General features: G+C 37.9%; 2 protein-coding genes across 2 annotated transcripts in view; one reads left to right on the top strand and one right to left on the bottom strand.

The window, feature by feature from the left end:
* Window positions 1-6,619: 6,619 nt before the first annotated feature.
* Window positions 6,620-11,178, top strand: marveld3 (MARVEL domain containing 3). Its single transcript, XM_048186066.1, is given in 5 exon segments — window positions 6,620-6,774; window positions 7,538-7,767; window positions 7,887-7,987; window positions 9,858-10,375; window positions 10,377-11,178. Coding segments are annotated over 4 exon segments (936 nt in total). The 5' UTR covers window positions 6,620-6,774; window positions 7,538-7,540; the 3' UTR covers window positions 10,467-11,178.
* A 132-nt stretch (window positions 11,179-11,310) lies between these two features.
* The window catches only part of phlpp2 (PH domain and leucine rich repeat protein phosphatase 2), a 93,341-nt gene continuing 85,357 nt past the window's right edge, over window positions 11,311-19,294 (bottom strand). Inside the window, 2 exon segments of the mRNA XM_048186065.1 lie at window positions 11,311-18,789; window positions 18,917-19,148. Of these exon segments, the coding sequence (XP_048042022.1) occupies window positions 17,518-18,789; window positions 18,917-19,148 (1,504 nt within the window). The 3' untranslated portion in view covers window positions 11,311-17,517.

Raw genomic sequence — 19,294 nt, 5'->3', positions numbered from 1 at the left:
TATAATTTATCTTATCTTTTAAGGTCTTTCAAAGGGGACCTATAAAATTCACTTTTACACATTTGAGCATAAATGTGTGTTGGCAGTGTGTTCACAACCACCCCATAATGGTAAAAAATCCACCCATTATTTTAATCCCCATAAATCATAAGTAGTGTCTCGGAATAAGCCGTTTGCAGATTGTAGCTTTTGTGACATCACAAATGCTTAAGCCCCACCCACGACTGCTGACGGACTCTGCCCTATTAGCATAGACCCCGCCCTGAGTGTGCTGTACACAGTCTGCCATGTTTATCTCCTCGCCAGATCATTTAGCAGCAGCATTAAAGTAAGACATTCATTCTTATTAATATTCAATCAACAGCAGTGAGTGATTTTCTGTTTTTCTTTTGTTGTTTGGTTCATATTAACAGCATATACAGCAGTAGGTACTGTATATTACGCTGCTTTCACTTTAATACACAGATCTAATATACACATGCAAATTCTTGACTTGACGTAACCTTGTTTGGAGTTTAAGCACAAGACGTGAAAGTTAACTTAGTTTAATACTCACAGGACGCACCGTCTGACATCCAGCTTTCTGTGCGCGTGCTTCAGATGTGTGCGCTCAGAAAACCATATATCAGAAGTTTAAACTGTTAAGGCTTTAAAATGCATACAAATAATTAACTTTCATGATGACGAAGAACTTCAGTGTCTGTGACCACAATACAGATAATAATCAAAAGCAAACAGATGTTTTAGTTTTTGACAGAGTATCCGAGGCACGAGCTGTGCAGGCTCTTCTGGGAAGCGGGGTGGGGAGCAGGAACTCATTTGCATTTAAAGAAACACAAAAACAGCATGTTTTCCCTTTCACTTAAAAATGGGCATTTACAACATGGTATAATAAATTATCTGGTGTATTTTCAGCTGAAACTTGTAAAAATGGGCATAATAGGTTCCCTTTAAAGCAACGTTAATAACCACAGACCTTATTGAGCATGTATTTTCATCCACCGGGCCTGGCATGTTAGCAATACATAGTGACGTAATTTTGTGATGATGTAAACGAATCTGACATCTCATCACTATTTGTTTAACTTTTTCTTTTTTTATTAATGCCAAGAGCATAATAATGCCAGGCATGTAAGAAAGAAAATTAAATTACATATCACAAAAATACATATTAAAAAATTAGGAAAATAACATAAAGATGACACAGTGAGATTTTTAAGGGCTTTGGAGTTGTCCAGGTAGGATTTAAGTTCCTTACAGAAAATAAAAAATAGGCCTAGCACCATTTGTTCAACTCATAAATTATACAACACAAATCTTTCAGGTTGGCTAACAAATGAGGTCATGACTGAACAGCTCTGTTGGTTATCAGAAAAAGATGTGCTTGCACTCTTCTTTGAAGATAAAGCTAAAGATATAATAATACATAATAAATCGTTTTGTTGTATTATCATATTGTGCGCAGAACTGTTGGGTGTTTTAAAATGGTAAGGATTCACTGATCTATAATGGAGATCAACATATGGATTCAATTTTGGATGTTATTGTATTTAAACTTCACCCTGACTACATGCAGGATGCAGACAGACATAGACATAATGTCTATGCAGACAGACCCTTCTCTGGCAATGGCTTAAGCCACGCCCGTTTATGAAATCCAGCTTACTATGAGCTCAAGCTCCTCCTACTTGGAGGTCTCCAGGCTGCAGCCATACTTGGAAATCTTAGTAGCTGACTTGCTGTGTGCGCGTTTGCATACAAACCTCACAAAACTGATTTCAGACTTCTGAGGAAGCATAACACTTTAATGACCAACTATTTAATTTCTACAATAGTATTTTCTTGCTAGAGATGACAAAAGAAGTGGTCAAAAACATACATTTACACACAAATTGTCCACCAACTGCAACTTTCATACACCATCTTTATTTTTTAGCTCAACTGTCACAGAATGGAAGGCACAGGATTGTGGGATATTAAAGGTAGGCAGTGAAGGATACATCTTTGCTGCCTTCAAAAATCAGATGAAGGTATCTCAGGAGACAAGAAGTGAAGCTAACATTGGATTTGGACGTGCCTTGATACCTCCCGACCTCGAAATGCACCCTCCGAAGGCAACATTTTTATTTTATTTTTATTAACCAGAGAAATATACAATAAAGAAATGTACATATAGTTGAATAAGTTTACACACACCTAGAATCTGCAAAATATTAATTATTTTAACAAAATAAGAGGGATCATATAAAATGCATGTTATTTTTTATTTAGTATTGTCCTAAATTAACTATTTCACATAACAGATGTTTACATAAAGTCTACAAGACAAAACAAATATATAGCTGAATTGATATAAATGACCCTGTTCAAAAGTTTACATACCCTTGATTCTCAGTACTGTGTGGTTATCTGGATCATCCACGACTGTTTGTCTGTTTTGTGATGGTTGTTCATGAGTCTCTTGTTTGTCCTGAGCAGTTAAACTGCCCAATATTCTTCAGAAAAATCTTCCAGGTCCCGAAAATTCTTCAGATTTCCAGCATATTTTGCATATTTGAACCCTTTCCAACAATGACTGCATGATTTTGAAATCGATTTTTTTTTCGCACTGAGGACAACTTAAGGTCTCAAACACAACTATTACAAAAGCTGCAAACATTCACTGATGCTCCAGAAGGAAACATGATGCATTAGGAGTCAGGGGTGAAAATTTTTGAACAGGATGAACGGTCTGGAAATTTTTCTTATTTTGTTTAAAATCATTTTTTTTTCATATAGTAATGCCTTTAGGAAGCTACAGAAGATACTTTCATGTTTCCCAGAAGACAAATTAATACAATTTACCTTGATCTTAAAATTGAAAAGTTTACACCCCCCGACTCTACAATCAGATTCTACAAGGTGTGCAAACTTATGACTTCAACTATATGAATACGCAAAAATCATGCCAGAGCATACAAACCATTGATTCATCAATCAAAAAACTGTATATTCATTAAAAATATTTATTTATTTATAAAACATTTATTTATAATGTTCTGGTGCAGTGGTCCTCAGACTCCTGAAGAAAGTTAAGAAAATTTGGCTTGGATCCTGACCATTTCTTCTTGTGTATATGAAATTTTCCCCAAATAATAAAAAAGTTGTATAATAAAAGGCAAAATATTATTATTATTTTCAGTGGCATAATATATACATATATCAAAAATATTTAAAGCTGCAGTCCGCGATTTTTCCTCTTTGTCGCCATCTCTTGTTTAAAACCTGCAATTGCAGTCATATGCGGAACAGTTATCTGTACGTGGGTTGTGCATCGGCACAGTTGGTCAGCGCGGATGAATCTAATGCTTGCTGTCATTCACTGCACCGGTGTGGATACTGTACTTCAGAATCACAGATTCAACGTCTTGAAAGTATGACCAATATAAGAATTTTCACTGGAAAATATCATCTGAACAAGTAAGTAACATGTCTGCCACTTTTGTTCTGACCAACTGAGGAAAAAAGCATTAGGCCTACAATAAATCACGCTGCCAATGATGATTAAAGGTGCCCTAGATTCAAAAATTGAATTTACCTCGGCATAGTTAAATAACAAGAGTTCAGTACATGGAAAAGACATACAGTGAGTCTCAAACCCCATTGTTTCCTCCTTCTTATATAAATCTCATTTGTTTAAACGACCTCCGAAGAACAGGCGAATCTCAACATAACACCGACTGTTACGTAACAGTCGGGGTGTACGCCCCCAATATTTGCATAATGCAAGCCCATGTTCAAGGGATTACACAAGCCAGTATTAACGTCTGGAGCTGCACACAGCCGAATCATCAGACTAGGTAAGCAAGAACAACAGCGAAAAATGGCAGATGGAGCAATAATAACTGACATAATCCATGATAGCATGATATTTTTACTGATATTTGTAAATTGTCTTTCTAAATGTTTCGTTAGCATGTTGCTAATGTACTGTTAAATGAGGTTAAAGTTACCATCGTTTCTTACTGTATTCACGGAGACAAGAGCCGTCGCTATTTTCATTTTTTAAACACTTGCAGTCTGTATAATGCATAAACACAACTTCATTCTTTTATAAATCTCTCCAACAGTGTAGCATTAGCCGTTAGCCAAGGAGGACAGCCTCAAATTCACTCAGAATAAAACTTTAACATCCAAATAAATACTTTACTCACATAATTCGAAGCATGCATGCAGCATGCATGACGAACATCTTGTAAAGATCCATTTGAGGGTTATATTAGCTGTGTGAACTTTGTAAATGCGCTGTAATATAGTCGACAGCTGGTGTGGCAGGGAGCACGCGATTTAAGGGGGCGGCGCCGAGTGTAAATCAGTGCATTGTTAATGATGCCCCCAAAATAGGCAGTTAAAAAAATTTATTTAAAAAAATCTATGGGGTATTTTGAGCTGAAACTTCACAGACACATTCAGGAGACACCTTAGACTTATATTACATCTTGTGAAAAAGCATTCTTGGGCACCTTTAAATCTAACGATCGCTTAGCTCTGATCACGCCAAACCGTGCAAATTATTATTACTGTTATATTGTTCTCAAATTGTTAATGTTAACAACATCAGCATTGCGTGACTGTGTATTTAGTGTGTATTAGCCTTACCTGTAGATTTCAATTTCTTTAGCCACTCCACAGTCCAAAGTCTTTTGCTTTTTGACTACGGGTGAATCTCCAGTTGTCACTGATGATTGTAATTTGGATCTTTCTGGGTTACAATCCGCCATCAAAATGATAAGTTTAATTATTTCAGCTGCTGTTTGAAAAGGCTATAAATGATCCGCTACAAGCAGCGTCCTCACGTGATAAAACTGACTAGCCCAAACGGGACTCCTTCCTTTCTGTTTACGGACGTGACGTAATGACGCACAGAGGAACTGCTGCATGCTTGAATTTCCCGCGGAAATCCGCCATGTCACTCTTATTATAAAACATTATTACAAGCTTACCGTTGTGAATCGAGACAAGAAAATTAGATAGTTTTGAACACTGGCTGGTTATGTACTTGCTCAAAAATTGATTTTGGATCATTTTTAACCAAAAAAAGTTGCAGACTGCAGCTTTAATTTAAATATAACATTTGTTTTCTAATGGAATTTTCCACATTCACTCAAAAAATCTTTTTGTTTATACAATTACAAAGCATATGGATAATAGATTCTTTTTCTATTGAACAAAAATCACATAAATAATCAATAAACCTCTCTTACACTTTAAACTGGATATATACCATTTAAAATTTTAAATATAAGAAGGCAGCATTTTTAAAGGGTTAGTTCACCCAAAAATGAAAATTCTGTCATTTATTACTCACCCTCATGCTGTTACAGACCTGTAATTGAGATTTTTTTTTTTTTTTTTTAAATCCGATGGCTCCGTGAGGCCTGCATAGGGAGCATTGACATTTCCTCTCTCAAGATCCATAAAGGTACTAAAAACATATTTAAATCAGTTCATGTGAGTACAGCAGTTCAATATTAAAATTATAAAGCGACGAGAATATTTTTGGTGTGCCAAAAAAACAAACTTGTTTGATAACTACTTGTATAGTGATGGCCGATTTCAAAACACTGCTTCAGGAAGCTTCGTAGCGTTATGAATCAGTGGCTGTGTCCAAAAACTGGAAAATGCTGCCTTCTGAGGACACATTTCAAGGAAGTAAGGCATCAAGGCACGTCCGAATCCAATGTTAGCTTCACTTCCTGTCTCATGAGATACCTTCCTCAGATCGATTTTTGAAAGAAGCATGGATGTATCCTTAGCTGCCTTTGATATCCCACAATCCTGTTCTTTCCATTCTGTGACAGTTGAGCTAGAAAAATAAAGATGGCGTCCGAAAGTTGCGTTTGCTGCTCGGTTTGTGTATAAATGTACAATTTTGACCAACATATTTCAATTTTGATATCATTTCTATCGAGAAATTACTACTGTAATAATTAAATATTTGTTTAGTTCTCACCAAAGCTCGCACTATATTGCTGTAGATCATTAAACTGTTACGCTGCCTCAGAAGTCTGTCCGAAATCAGTTTCGTGAGGTGCCTTCATGCACAAACGCTGCCGTACAAGTCATTCTCTTATAAGACAGCGAGGCAGCAAGACAGCTACCTAGGTTTTCGGACGCAGCCAGAGTGTCGAATCCGCAGTTCGGAGCACCAAAGTCATGTGATTTCAGCAGTTTGACACGCGATCCGAATCATGATTCGCTAGGCTGATTCATTATGCTCCGAATCTTCCTGAAGCAGTGTTTTGAAATCGGCCATCACTATATAAGTAGTTATTTATATCTAGGTTTTTTTTGGCGCACCAAAAATATTCTCGTCGCTTTATAATATTAATATTGAACCACTGTACTCACATGAACTGATTTAAATATGTTTTTAGTACATTAATGGATCTTGAGAGAGGAAATGTCATTTCTGGCTATGCAGGCCTCACTGAGCCATCGGATTTCAACAGAAATATCTTAATTTGTGTTCCGAAGATTAACGAAGGTCTTGCGGGTGTAAAACGGCACGAAGGTGAGTAATAAATGACAGAATTTTCATTTTTGGGTGAACGAACCTTTAAGCTTTCGGCCGCAGCCACTGTGTGGCATGAGGTCATGACGCATGTGTATCTGTGAGGCGGAGTCAGTCAGAGTCAGACAGGTTTCACAGGTGTGCAGCTCCGCAACAATAACACCAGAGAACTGAACGAAACTCAGACAAATCACTGCCTATTTCGTTTATTTTGGTAAAAGGTAGGCTCCAGATTGATTAATTGTTTTAATACTGAGTTACATGTCGTTTTACGTTTACTTGTACGGCTTATTTTGGTGATTTGATTCAGGAAATGATACCTTCTTGTATACGGAGTGACTAGATAAACTTTTAAACGTTTACTTTACTTTATAAATGAATTATGATTAAACTGAGAAATATTTTTAGTTCAGAGATTGAATAAATGTTTAAAACCACAACCAGTTCAATCACATCAGTTAACTGATACCGTAACTCCGATGTCTTGTGTGTTGGTTTCATTATCCGGGGACTTTATAGCTTCTCACGTGAACTTGCATCAAGTTTGAAACACATGAAATTGGTTAAATACAGGTTACTTATCTCCTCTGTTAACAGGGAACGTTCAAAGTAACTTTCACTAATGTTTTGTAAAAGTTATGTAAATGATGTTGAACAACGTGATTGGAATATCTTTATGAGGTGTTTGTTTGATGAACTATCTCATAATGTTAAGAGAAAACGTATATTTTTAGAACATCCATATGATTTGTACTTGAATGTTAATGTTAATCTTGGAATATTACAAATAAATGTTCAAAGAATGTTATATTGTGAGTAAAAATAACTAAGGTTATGAGAATGTTCTAGCATTTTCATAACCTTTTAAATAATGTTTCAATCATGACAAGAAAACTGGACACTTTAACGTTTTTTTTTTAAAAAAACATTGCAAATCACTGTTTCCACAACGTTTATAAAACATAATGGGTTCTCGTTTCTTAGGCAATGGCAGAATCAAACCGGCATCATCACACAAGGGACAAAGACTACTCTAGTCGAGACAGGAGAGATGAAGGGGGACGTGAACACAGACAGGACAGGAGATCCAGAGAGGACAGAAGAACACCTGATGAAGACGACCGATCACGAAGCCACCGAGAGAAACAGAGATATGCTGACACTCAGAGGGACCCCCGTGTGTACGAAGCCACACGTTATCATAGTCAGGGAGTGTAAGGAATGATTTTGATGTGCTCTTTCTTATCTACAAAAATATTTATGTTCTGAAACATGCAAAAATATGCATGCGTTCTGTGACTTTCTGCCCTGATTGTTTTACTATATTTTACAGGCCCAGTTACACCGAGACTTCATATTCATACTATGATGACAGTCAACCACATAATCATAAAGGGGCACTTTACAACCTAAAATACATTACAACAAGCAGAGGTAAACTAATTTTGTGATTATGCTGGAGAAACTACTTCGAAACTGTCTTGCTAACCTACCTAATAATTAATATTTCAAAACTTCTGATGCAAAAGCCTCTGAGTGCCATCTGAAATTTTCTTATCGAATGAGCATTTTTATCAAGCTTGTATGTTTAGGTTCAGTAATTTCATTTTAATAGTAATTAATAGGTCCTTTTCATTGCCATTAAAGTGAAATAACTGAACATAAACATACAAGCTTGACAAAAATGGCCATTTTAGAAGAAAATTCAGATGGTACTCAGAGGCTTTTGCATCTGAAGTCTTCATATATATATAAACATATAAACACAAGTCTAAACATATATAATATGAAATGACTATGTTAGTAGTTTCACTACTTTCAGTGGTTTTGCACTGAAATGAAAGACATTTGTATGTTTTTATATACACTACCATTGAGTGTCAAGATTTTAATGTTTTTGAAAGAATTATGCTCAACAAGGCAGCATTAATTTGATCAAAAATACAGTAAAAACAGTAATATTGTTAAATATTATTACAATTTAAAGGGATAGTTCACCCAAAAATGAAAATTTGATGTTTATTTGCTTACCCCCAGGGCATCCAAGATGTAGGTGACTTTGTTTCTTCAGTAGAACACAAATGATGATTTTTATCTCCAACCGTTGCATTTTGTCAGCCGAATAATGCATGTCAATGGGAACTCCATCTATAAGAGTAAAAAAAAAAACACGACAGACAAATCCAAATTAAACCCTGTGGCTCTTGACGACACATTGATGTCCTAAGACACAAAACGATTGGTTTGTGTGAGAAACCGAACAGTATTTATATCATTTTTTACCTCTAATACACCACTATGTCCAACTTCCCTGCGCATCCGGTTAGTGAGGTCTGAATGTGCTCTGACAACTGAAGCGATGTCTCGCACTCATTGAAGCAAAGCGCGAGACATCAGTTCCGTCAGCAGAGCGCGTTTTTTGACTTCACTAACCGGATGGTGAATGGAGTTGGACATAGTGGCATTTTAGAGGTAAAAAATGATATAAATACTGTTCAGTTTCTCGCACAAACTGATCGTTTCGTGTCTTAGGACATCAATGTGTCATCACAAGCCGCAGGGTTTAATTTTATCACTGTCGTGTTTTTTTGACTCTCATAGATGGAGTTCCCATTGACACGCATTATACGACTGACAGGCGGCAACGGTTGGCAGTTAAAAATCATCATTTGTGTTCTACTGAAGAAACAAAGTCACCTACATCTTGGATGCGCTGGGAGTAAGCAGATGAACATCAAATTTTAATTTTTGGGTGAACTATCCCTTTAAAGGTTGTTTTCTATTTGAATATTTTGTAAATTGCAATTTATTCCTGTGATGGAAAGCTTAATTTTTAGCATCATTACTCCAGTCTTCAGTGTCACATGATCCTTCAGAAATCATTCCAGTATGATAATTTGCTACTAAAGAAACATTTCTTATTATTATCAATGTTGAAAACAGTGAAAATACTTTTGTGGAAATCGTGATCATTTTTTCAGGATTCTTTGATTAACTTAGCATTTATTTTAAATAAGTCTTTTGTAACATTATAAACAGTAATTTGTGCTACTTGTTTGAAAAACTGATATTTTGTAAATTTAAAAGTAGTGTTACTTGAAAAGTAATCTGATTACATTACTCACATTACTTGTAATGTTACCCCCAACACTGATTATAAAATGTCTTTTATGTCATATTAGATGAATTTAATGCATCATTGTTGAGAAAAAAAAAACTATTAATTTCTTTTTTTTAAAAACATTCTGACCCCAAACAGTGTTTATGAAATATATTTTAATGTGCATATGTTCATGTCCTGTAGGCATCTGTCAGGCCATGGAATTCTTTTTAAGCTTGTTGATTATCATCTGTGCTGGAGTGAACCACAGTAACTCGGGTCGGTATCGGGATATCGCCAGCTTAGGCGGTCTGTACCAGTACTATTATGGAGGAGCCAACGCATTCACTGGAGCAGAGGCACAGAAGGTCCAGCAGCTCGACGACCAGTTCTACCAGCTCAAACTGCCCCCTTACGTCTATAGCATGGCATGCGGCGGGGCATTGATGCTTTATGTTTGTGCCCTGCTGGCCCTCGGAGTGTTTCGCATGCCCTACCGCTTCCCCCCTCTGCTGCTGGCTGAAGCCCTGCTGGATGCGCTCATAGGTCTTGGTTTTATTCCTGCTCTCGCTTTCTACTTCATAAAGCTGCAGGAGATCTACAACAACCCCATCTGTAAAGAGAGGGAAGCGATGTACAGCAGCAAAGGTCACAGAGGATTTGAGTGCAATCTCAATGGGGCAGACATAGCAGGAGGGTTGTTTGGTGTTTCTGGGGATTATTATTTTCCCCATAAGTGCAGTGTTGGCCATCAAAGCCTTCATAAGAGTGCGGAAGATGAAGCAGAGGCCGGCAGTAGACAACAACCTCTGAGTGTTCATGTTATTTCATGTATGTGGCAAGCACAGGAGATCTTACTTGCAACCATGTAAATGCGTTAGTTAGTATTTTTACAATGTCAGAAGGATATATATTTTTCAATTTTTCATTTTTTCAAAGTTTATTACAAGGGACTTTTGTATGGAAGCTCGTTTCCGCCATGAAAAAAAAAAAAAGGTAATTGCGACTTTTCTCAATTCTTTTTTTCTCAATTGTTATAAACTCACAATTGCAAGTTATAAAGTCAGAATTGCGAGTTATAAAGTCAATTACTTGATATAGTCAGAATTATGAGTTATAAAGTCAATTTCTTGATATAAAGTCAGAATTGCATGATATAAAGTCACAATTGAGAGTTAAAAAGTCAGAATTGTGTGATATAAAGTCACAATTGGGAATTGTCACAATTCTGACTAAGACACAATTGCGAGTTTATATCTCAATTCTGTGAAAAAAAAAAAGTATTGTGAGATAAAGTCACAATTTTTTCATATTTTTTTTATTTAGTGGCAGAAACAAGCATCCATACTTTTGCACATTTTTATACTTTTATAAAAATACTTTTGGATGTAATTTACTTAAAGCCTTCATATTTAATGCATTAATTAGGCCTTGTAATGCACTTATGACCTCATGATATAATACTTATGTATTCATTGAACACACCTTTAGAAAGTATAATGCATTAAACATGACAAACAACCAATTTCAGATGCAACAAGGAATCTGCTAATATTATGCATTTTAACTTTGCTTTCAATTATTTTTTATATGCATTATAATGTACATTACGAATACCTTTAATGCATTATACAAAGGCTTAATGTAAAATGTTACCATACTTTTTTCATCAATTACAAAAAAAAAACTATATTAACAAAATGAAGTACTGCATATTCATGAGTTAATTATGTCTATATTTCCTTTGGTGCCAATGGCTCACAGTTTGTAATTCACCATATTAAGCTGAATCATTTGTTTTTCTTCTCTTTATATGTGCATCTATTATACAGACTATATTTAAAGTATTTTGAGACAAATATGCAAATACATCTGATAAAGAACTGTTGTGAGATCAAAGACGCATGTTTCACAGTAAAAATCTTTATTGCTACTTGGCTGAAAAGTTAATTAAAAATACAGCTTTCTGCTCAAAACTAAGCATAGCAGCATCTGAAATGAAACGATGAACCAGAACCCACTCAAAAATCCCAAGAAGTACAGTCCTAGCTGACAGACGGCAAAAGTGCTCGCATTTAGTCCTTTTACTGAACTCAAATGATCTCCTAAACTAAAAACAATTAAATAATTTAACACAATGAAAATATTCAGCAGTGTACTGCATGCTAAAATAGAAACTTAAAAATATAATATACATTATGCTTCAGATATTAAAACAATTTCTTATAAACAAAAGTTAATATTTTATACAAATAATCACATGATAATATATTCTTTATATTATATATTTATATTCATTTATATAGGGCATGCTTCTCACATTAAATACATGAATAATTAGTATCTTCAACGATAGTACCTTGATGGGTGACGGTTTACCATAGAACCCTTAAATCCTAGATTCTGCACTGGAGGACCTATAAATTTGCATGAAACAATGAAGTACAAAAATAAACCTCAGCTTCTTGGCATTGAGAGGAAATATTAAAGCATCTCTTTAAAACAAAATGTACATAAATGATGACAAGATCAAGCTTTGGTCACATGTCAAACAACAGGAACTTCATCTTAACCCTCGTCTGTCCAGAACGAACCATGATTATGTGCAAAAATGTCAATGAATACGCCAGATAAATATGCGTTTTTGCGTTCGAATGAAAATATTATCTCTGTCAGGGTGAAACCACAATCACACGTTTCATGCACCAACAGCAACTCTCACACTGCACAAATGTACAAACGGACTTGAGGCGAATGCTTTCTTTGTTAAAGATACAGAGGATGAAGCATGTTTCGGATAACCTCACCGGAGGTCGAGTCAAAACTTAGAAAAGCAGAAACATACTGTATTGTTAAATTAGGCCAAGAATTAGGTGAAGACATTTCTGCCAAATGGAAGTGTTTTCAACACTCCCCCGTCTGTCATTGGTCAGACAAACAGATAGCCCCACCCCCGAGCTCACGCCATTGGTTGAGACCTATTTCCGTGTCAAGCACAAAGCACACGCAGATAAAAATCCGGAATGTTTACACTTTTTGTGGGAATCGACCTATAAATGGCTTGCTTACAATTGAGCTGTGACGATAGGAATTATTTTAACCTAAAAAAAGACAACAAAAAAAAAGTTTTAATATCCAAAATTGCTTGTGATTATATCATAGTTTTATCTTCTAAATCAGTGTTGTGTTGTAACATGTTCATTTTGTTCTGCATAAGTGTTCCCACAAGAGTTATAAAATGAGAGAAACTTATAGAAAATTCAATAATGTGCTGAATCTGATACAAAAAAGAAGCTTTCTCTAACTTTTATGTTCAGTTTGAATATAAACATGATTGAGATCATTTTCTAGTGCAATGCCCAACTAAGACACCACTAACACACTGGCATACAAATCATCCTAATCACATTTAAAAAAAAGAAATATATATTTCATGCTCCATGATAGAATATTAGAATCCCCAAATGTCCTATAAAGTTAAAATATAATAATAATAAAAAATTCTAATATGTAATTGAAGCGGGGATGTTCTGTGCTTTGTGTTCTTCCTGTAAAGGAACAGTTCACCCTACAATGGAAATTCTGCTGTAATTTGCCTCATGTTGTTCCAAACCTGTATGATGTTCTTTCTTCTGTTGAACATAGGTAGCCAAAACTGTTTGGTTACCAACATTCTTCAAAAAATGTTGATTACAGAATTTTCATTTTTGGATGAACTATCCCTTTAAGAATCACCTCTGTCCTTCCATTTAACGGATGAATATAAACTTTATGGCTATTTGAATATAACGCATAGGAAAACTGCATTTGGCTAACATCTTCAAAAACGTTTGCTCAGTTTCACCACAACATGTTTTGGCCAGGAGATCACAGAGCACACATGTTTAATGGATCTAAGGGTACGTTTACACGACAACAATGCACTAAAACGGAAAAGTTTTTCCTTTGCTTTCTGTTTCTCGCGTACAGTCAACAACGTTGTCAAAACGATCCCCGTTCACACGGCTCTGTGAAAACATTTAAACGTGCAATGTGTAATATTTAGGGGGATCTATTGACAGAAATGCAGTATAATATGTTTTCAGCGGTGTATAAAGACCTTACATAATGAACTGTTATGTATTTATTATCTTAGAACGAGCCATTTCTATCTACATACACCGTGGGTCCCCCCTCCATGTCAAGTCGTCATTTTGCACCGGCAATGTTTCTACAGTAACCCTAAATGGATAAACTGCTCTACAAAGCGCGTTTCGTCACTATGTCCGTTGGTGTTTTTAGAGGCAGCTTGCATTGTCACTATGTTAAATACGCACAAAGTAGTAGTAGTCCTGTGGTTATTAGAAGCAGAGACCGTTCTTTGTTAGAAGTAAGAAGAAAGCTCATTGCTTGACTGCTACTCTGCCTTCTCAGACAACAACATATTTGTCTTTGTGTCGGACACCGTAGCTTCTCTAAAGTGCTTTGAAAGGGAGGGGTGAGCACGGTCCTGAGCCGTTGGTTGCATTTCGCAACCTCACTGCTAGATGCCGCAAAAATTTACACACTGCACCTTTAAAAACGCTGTATTTAGTAGATGTCACTTTGTAAAGAAACACGTAATACGCACGCACATGATGTCAAAAGTTTGCGTTTTCAGGCCCCCAAAACATCGTTGTCGTGTAAATAAACGGCCAAAAGGTTTTTCATTTTTAGTTCAAAACGGTGTCGTGTAAACGGCCACTAAAATACAACATTTGTCCATGTGGCAAAGCAACTAGCTTGTTGCCTAAACTGAAGAAACTATTCCACAACAGCGCGCTCCACTTGACACCCGCAGACTGATTTTCCCAGGCCCGTTCTTAATAATTTCATATTAATAATCTAATTGGTATTATTTTAGCATACATCATTTTTACTATGATGCAGATATGCATCATGTTGTAGGGCTATAGAAGGTCTAAGGTGCTCTCAAAAGCAGCATGATTTGCTGTATCCATGACATTTGTTTGAAAAATGACTTTCCATTTCAGTTCCATAGCTAATAACAGAGTTAGACTACATCTTGCTAGCAAAGCAAGCCGTCAGATGCTTGAACTCTGCTTCTTAGCAAAGTATGAATCAGCATGTTGTGCCTCAATAACCACATCTCTACTCTCAACCAAACATAAGAAATTACATATTTTAGGGGTTATAACAGGAAACAAATACCTACTTTCTAAAAGAGGCCATAAATCACAGCCTAATGTTGATTTATATGCATTTCAACAAATAGCTAAAATGCAATTCTTAAATATGTCTATGTATATAGATTCTCTGAGCTACGTACAAAGTGCTTATACAGTGTAAAACCCTTTTAATTTATATGATTGTACAACAATACTTGATGCACTTAAGCATACAGCTCTAAATGATTTAGGGATTGGTCTAGGGATCAATTTCCAGTAAAATGTACTTCACATTTTTGTGTGCAAAAAATGGGAATCAGAATATAAACACTAAATAAAAGTGTGAGGCAAAACTACCTTTAAGACCATGACAGAAAAAAACCCTATGAGTCATGCAGGGCTGCTGCATCCATGCCACTGGCTTCAGCTCTCAGTAGCACCCGAGGGACGGCTGAAATTCTCAAAATAACTCACCTACCTTCAAATACCACTACTACATATCTTTTGGCACAAGAGCTACAGTTTTAGATCTGTAGGCAATTATAATTAACACCACAGATGACTCTCTAATGCTTGCAGAAAAGTTAATGGCAGTAAAAGTTCGATTCAAAATGTTCCTGGATGTTAAATACTGGGATCCAGATTAGTTACATGGCAGCCTTTTCTCACACATATAGCAAACACAAATCGGTATGCAAGTTTGGCACAAAGAGCATTTACCAGCTGACCATGAAGAATATTAATTAAAAAAAGAAAAACACTCAAAATGTCCGCCGCAATGGATATAATTCACAGAATGAATCTTTTGAATCTTGAGATGAAATGGCTTAAACAATATCTGAGCATACAAGTGTACTTAAGCTCATTTTCAAGTTGAATGTTTCATGGATGATCTACAAATTCAAGTACTGAATTTTTTAATATGCCAATGCTGACACTTTTTTTTAATGAGATGTGATTTCTACATTTGAAGTACATCAAAGTTTCAGTGTCGATAGGGAATGTTGTTTCCCCTGCACATCTGTGTAAAGACAGTTTCTAACGAATTGTGAGAGTGCACCTAATAAATTATTAATAATTTAATACAACTGATGCTCTAAAATTGGCAAAAGAAAAAGTGGGCTTCAGAGAACATCACTAAATTTAATATCTAACAATTAACAGTGGGCTTTGCACTTGATTTTCCCTCATTTTAATTCCCCAATTCTTTATTATTAAAAAAAATATATATATTGAAAATGTAATAATGAATTGCGAAAAAATAACTTGCAGGGAAAACACTGAAAAAAACGTTGTTTCCAATGAACACCACTAGATGTCTCCTCAAGCCATGGGAACAGTGTTTTACTGCACAGAATTACTTGATACTGTGATTGTGGCAATTACAAACTCAAGTAACCCAATATGCAATAATACTTCTTTTTCCTCTTGTCCCCCTATTAAAATAAAACAAAACTTTCTTTATACGTACCATGCATGGCTAAAATAAAGCACACACGCAGCACAATACATGATATCATATGCCCTGTACCTCTCATACAAAAAAAAAAAAAAAAATGTGTCAGCTGTTCACTTTTTTCCTTGATAATGAGAAAATATCCCAAACTCACTCAGATCAACAGCAAAACCACACTACTACAAAGACCCAATGACATATTCATGGCTTGAGGCTTTGTAGTATGAGCTCTGTCATGTAGTCATGGCACACTCGAAACTTCAAGTACTCTAAACAACCCGAGACAGCTCAAGTTATGATTTCAGACAGGGTTGTGAGGTCTTTCTGCTCCCCAATTGACCTTAGCCATAAAGGTGTGGCAATGCTTCCACTGAGTATTGGATGTACTAAGAAATAGAGGTTCTCACTCTGACCTCCATCACTAGGCTGAGTCCCTCTCCAGGTAGATCTGTAAGGGCTTGAATGTTACGTTGGGTTCATTGTACTCTTCTATTGTGCAGAGTGTTCCAGAGACCCCCATGGCTTTGTCTGGGAGATCCCGTATGCATACAAGTGAGGAGATCAGGGGAGGTGGCGAAAGCTCTGGTCTTTTTCAACAATACATCTTTCCACAACAACTACTCTTTTCCATGAAATGGAGTGGGATGTTTCCAGCAGGTCAGATGGGGAAGAGATCCTTTTGACCCTCTGAAATATTCCTCACAGACTTCAAAGGTGCAGATTACTGACTAGTTGCCACTATAGGAAGGTAGGAGAACAAAACTGCACGTACACCAGAACAGTAAAGGCTCTCAGAACCTCAACCATCTTCAAGAGGCACTTTTCTCAACTTTTGGTCTCAGTTTAGCTGATAGTATCTTTCCGCCAGAAGGCAAATGTGATCATTGAGCCTACTTAAGCCTGTGACCTTTGATATAAAGGGCGAATGTCGAAATGAACTCGCGCATGGTGATGAATGAGGTACTCCAGCTCCATGCTGTGGTTTTTGGTCAGGAATAGCCCATGTATTTCCTCAATCAAAGACCTCAATCTTCGTGATTTCATCGGTCCTGACATTTGCACTCATTTCCACCCTTCCGGTTACACATCTCTGAGGTGGCTATGCCACCGCCGATCAGCCATAAGAATGCACATGCAGGGACCCACACGTGATGACGGCGCTAAATAAGAACTGGAATATCTCGAAGGCAGGAAGTGCGTGCTAGCCTCTTTGATGTGGCGCTATGATGCGGAGATGCTCCAATGGTGCCGCTTGCACCTACTATAGAGCTGTGTCATAGACATCCTGTTGCAGGACGGTGGTGGGGTGGAGACCGGGGACGGTGGGGTGAGGATGGTCCCAGTTGGGGTCTCTCGCCGAGGGTGGTGTTGAAGGAGGCGGTGGCCCGGGAACCACGGGGCTCTGGCCTCTCAACTGCTCCCGCACATCCTGCTCCAGACTAGGTGGTATAATCAACTGGTCTTCCGGGTCTTGCTGGGCTGGTGCGGCAAAATATCCGGATTTCTTTTTGGGGGCCTCGAGTGCTACTTCAATGATGTTGTGGCTATCCTCCAGAGCCACTACCGAGCCATTAGAGAGCTTCTTTCCGAAGAGGCTGGAGGTGGAAGGAGACTTCTTCAGATCTGAGATCTCTCGCCCACATACAGCCAGTAGGCAGCCGTTGGTGGCAGAAACCACAACACTGTTTTGCCGACGCATTTTGCTGTTGGGAAAGTCAGAGCCCCTCAAATCATGGCGACCGTCCAGGTCCTTGGGACTTTCAGGTGGTCCAGAGCGTAGCTGAAAAGCACAGCAGTGAATGTCCACCTCGACCTCTAGCTTACTCCCGTTTGAGATGACACCTTCTAAAGGAGCCTCATCGTCGCTGTCGAGCCCGTTGTCTGACTGGTTGCTGGAGAAGGTGGCACTGGAAGGTTGTCGCTGGAACAGAGCCGGGTGCGCCCCTGGTCCCAGGCTCACCAGTGGCCCCATGTTACACAAGGTAGCAGCAGGATGTAGACTACAGCGACGCTCCGGACGAGCTGTTGGTCCCGAAGAGGGGTGCTCGTCCGAGGCTGTGGATCCAGCCTCGCTGCCCACTTCTGAGGCTGACATCTCGCTGTTAAACTCAGAGGCAATGCCGCTGCTAGATGATGGTGTGGCTGGGTCACCAGGGGAGACGGAGATTGGTAAAGGTGTCGGGGCAGGTGGTCCTCGTGCTTCTGCGGTCAAGAGAGGAGGCTCGCAAGTACAGCTGTCTTCTCCGATATGCAAAGCCACCACTACTGCTCCAACATTATCCCGGCACCCATAGCTCTGTGCCAGCGTGCAGAGCTTTTTGGCAGCAGCGCGGGGGTCTCTGACAGCTAGCACTGTGCTTACTGCCTCCTGGTACGAAACCTTCTGGAAGAGTGCTTTGTTTCCTAGGATCAGAAACTCATCCTGGGAACACAGAGGCTCTGTGTGCACCCAGGGTTTGGGAAGCACCCAAGGAAACAGGTAGGAACAGCCAAGTAACCGTGAGCAGCATGTCACCCCACTCACCTTGTTATCCTGCAGCACAAAAGAGCCAAATGATTAAAGACACAGAAAAGCTTTTACTTCTCACTTATGGACATATTGACGTCATGAAGCATCAGCCAGTTGACTTAACGGGTATGAACTGAGAAAGAGTCAATACCTCAGTGATAATAGCTTTAGCCAGTTTGACACGCTCCATCTCCTCAGCGCTCTGTTCTAGGCTGAAAACTTTCGAGAGGGCAAGAGGTTGCCCATCACGACACAGGACAGCCTGGCAGGTGCCTACGTTGGCCACAGTGAGGCTAAAGTAGCTGCCAGGCTCGGAGGACTCATGATGGATGTAACAGAGCAGAGCCGAGGCACCTAGCTTCTGGCCTGCCATGCCAAGTTTCCTGCAAAAATGCACAACAGCAACAAGAGAAATGCATTTATTATTAATATAGGTAAAAAAAAAGTCTAAGGCTCTTTGTGAATTACGGTGAAACAAAAATATTTGAATGCAACATGTCACAACTGACCAAAATTCATACAATTCTTA

This window comes from Megalobrama amblycephala, linkage group LG3, assembly GCF_018812025.1.
Source record: "Megalobrama amblycephala isolate DHTTF-2021 linkage group LG3, ASM1881202v1, whole genome shotgun sequence".
NCBI classification, from domain to species: Eukaryota; Metazoa; Chordata; class Actinopteri; order Cypriniformes; family Xenocyprididae; genus Megalobrama; species Megalobrama amblycephala.
Note: the sequence above shows the minus strand (reverse complement) of the source record. Positions and strands in the feature narration are given on the sequence as shown.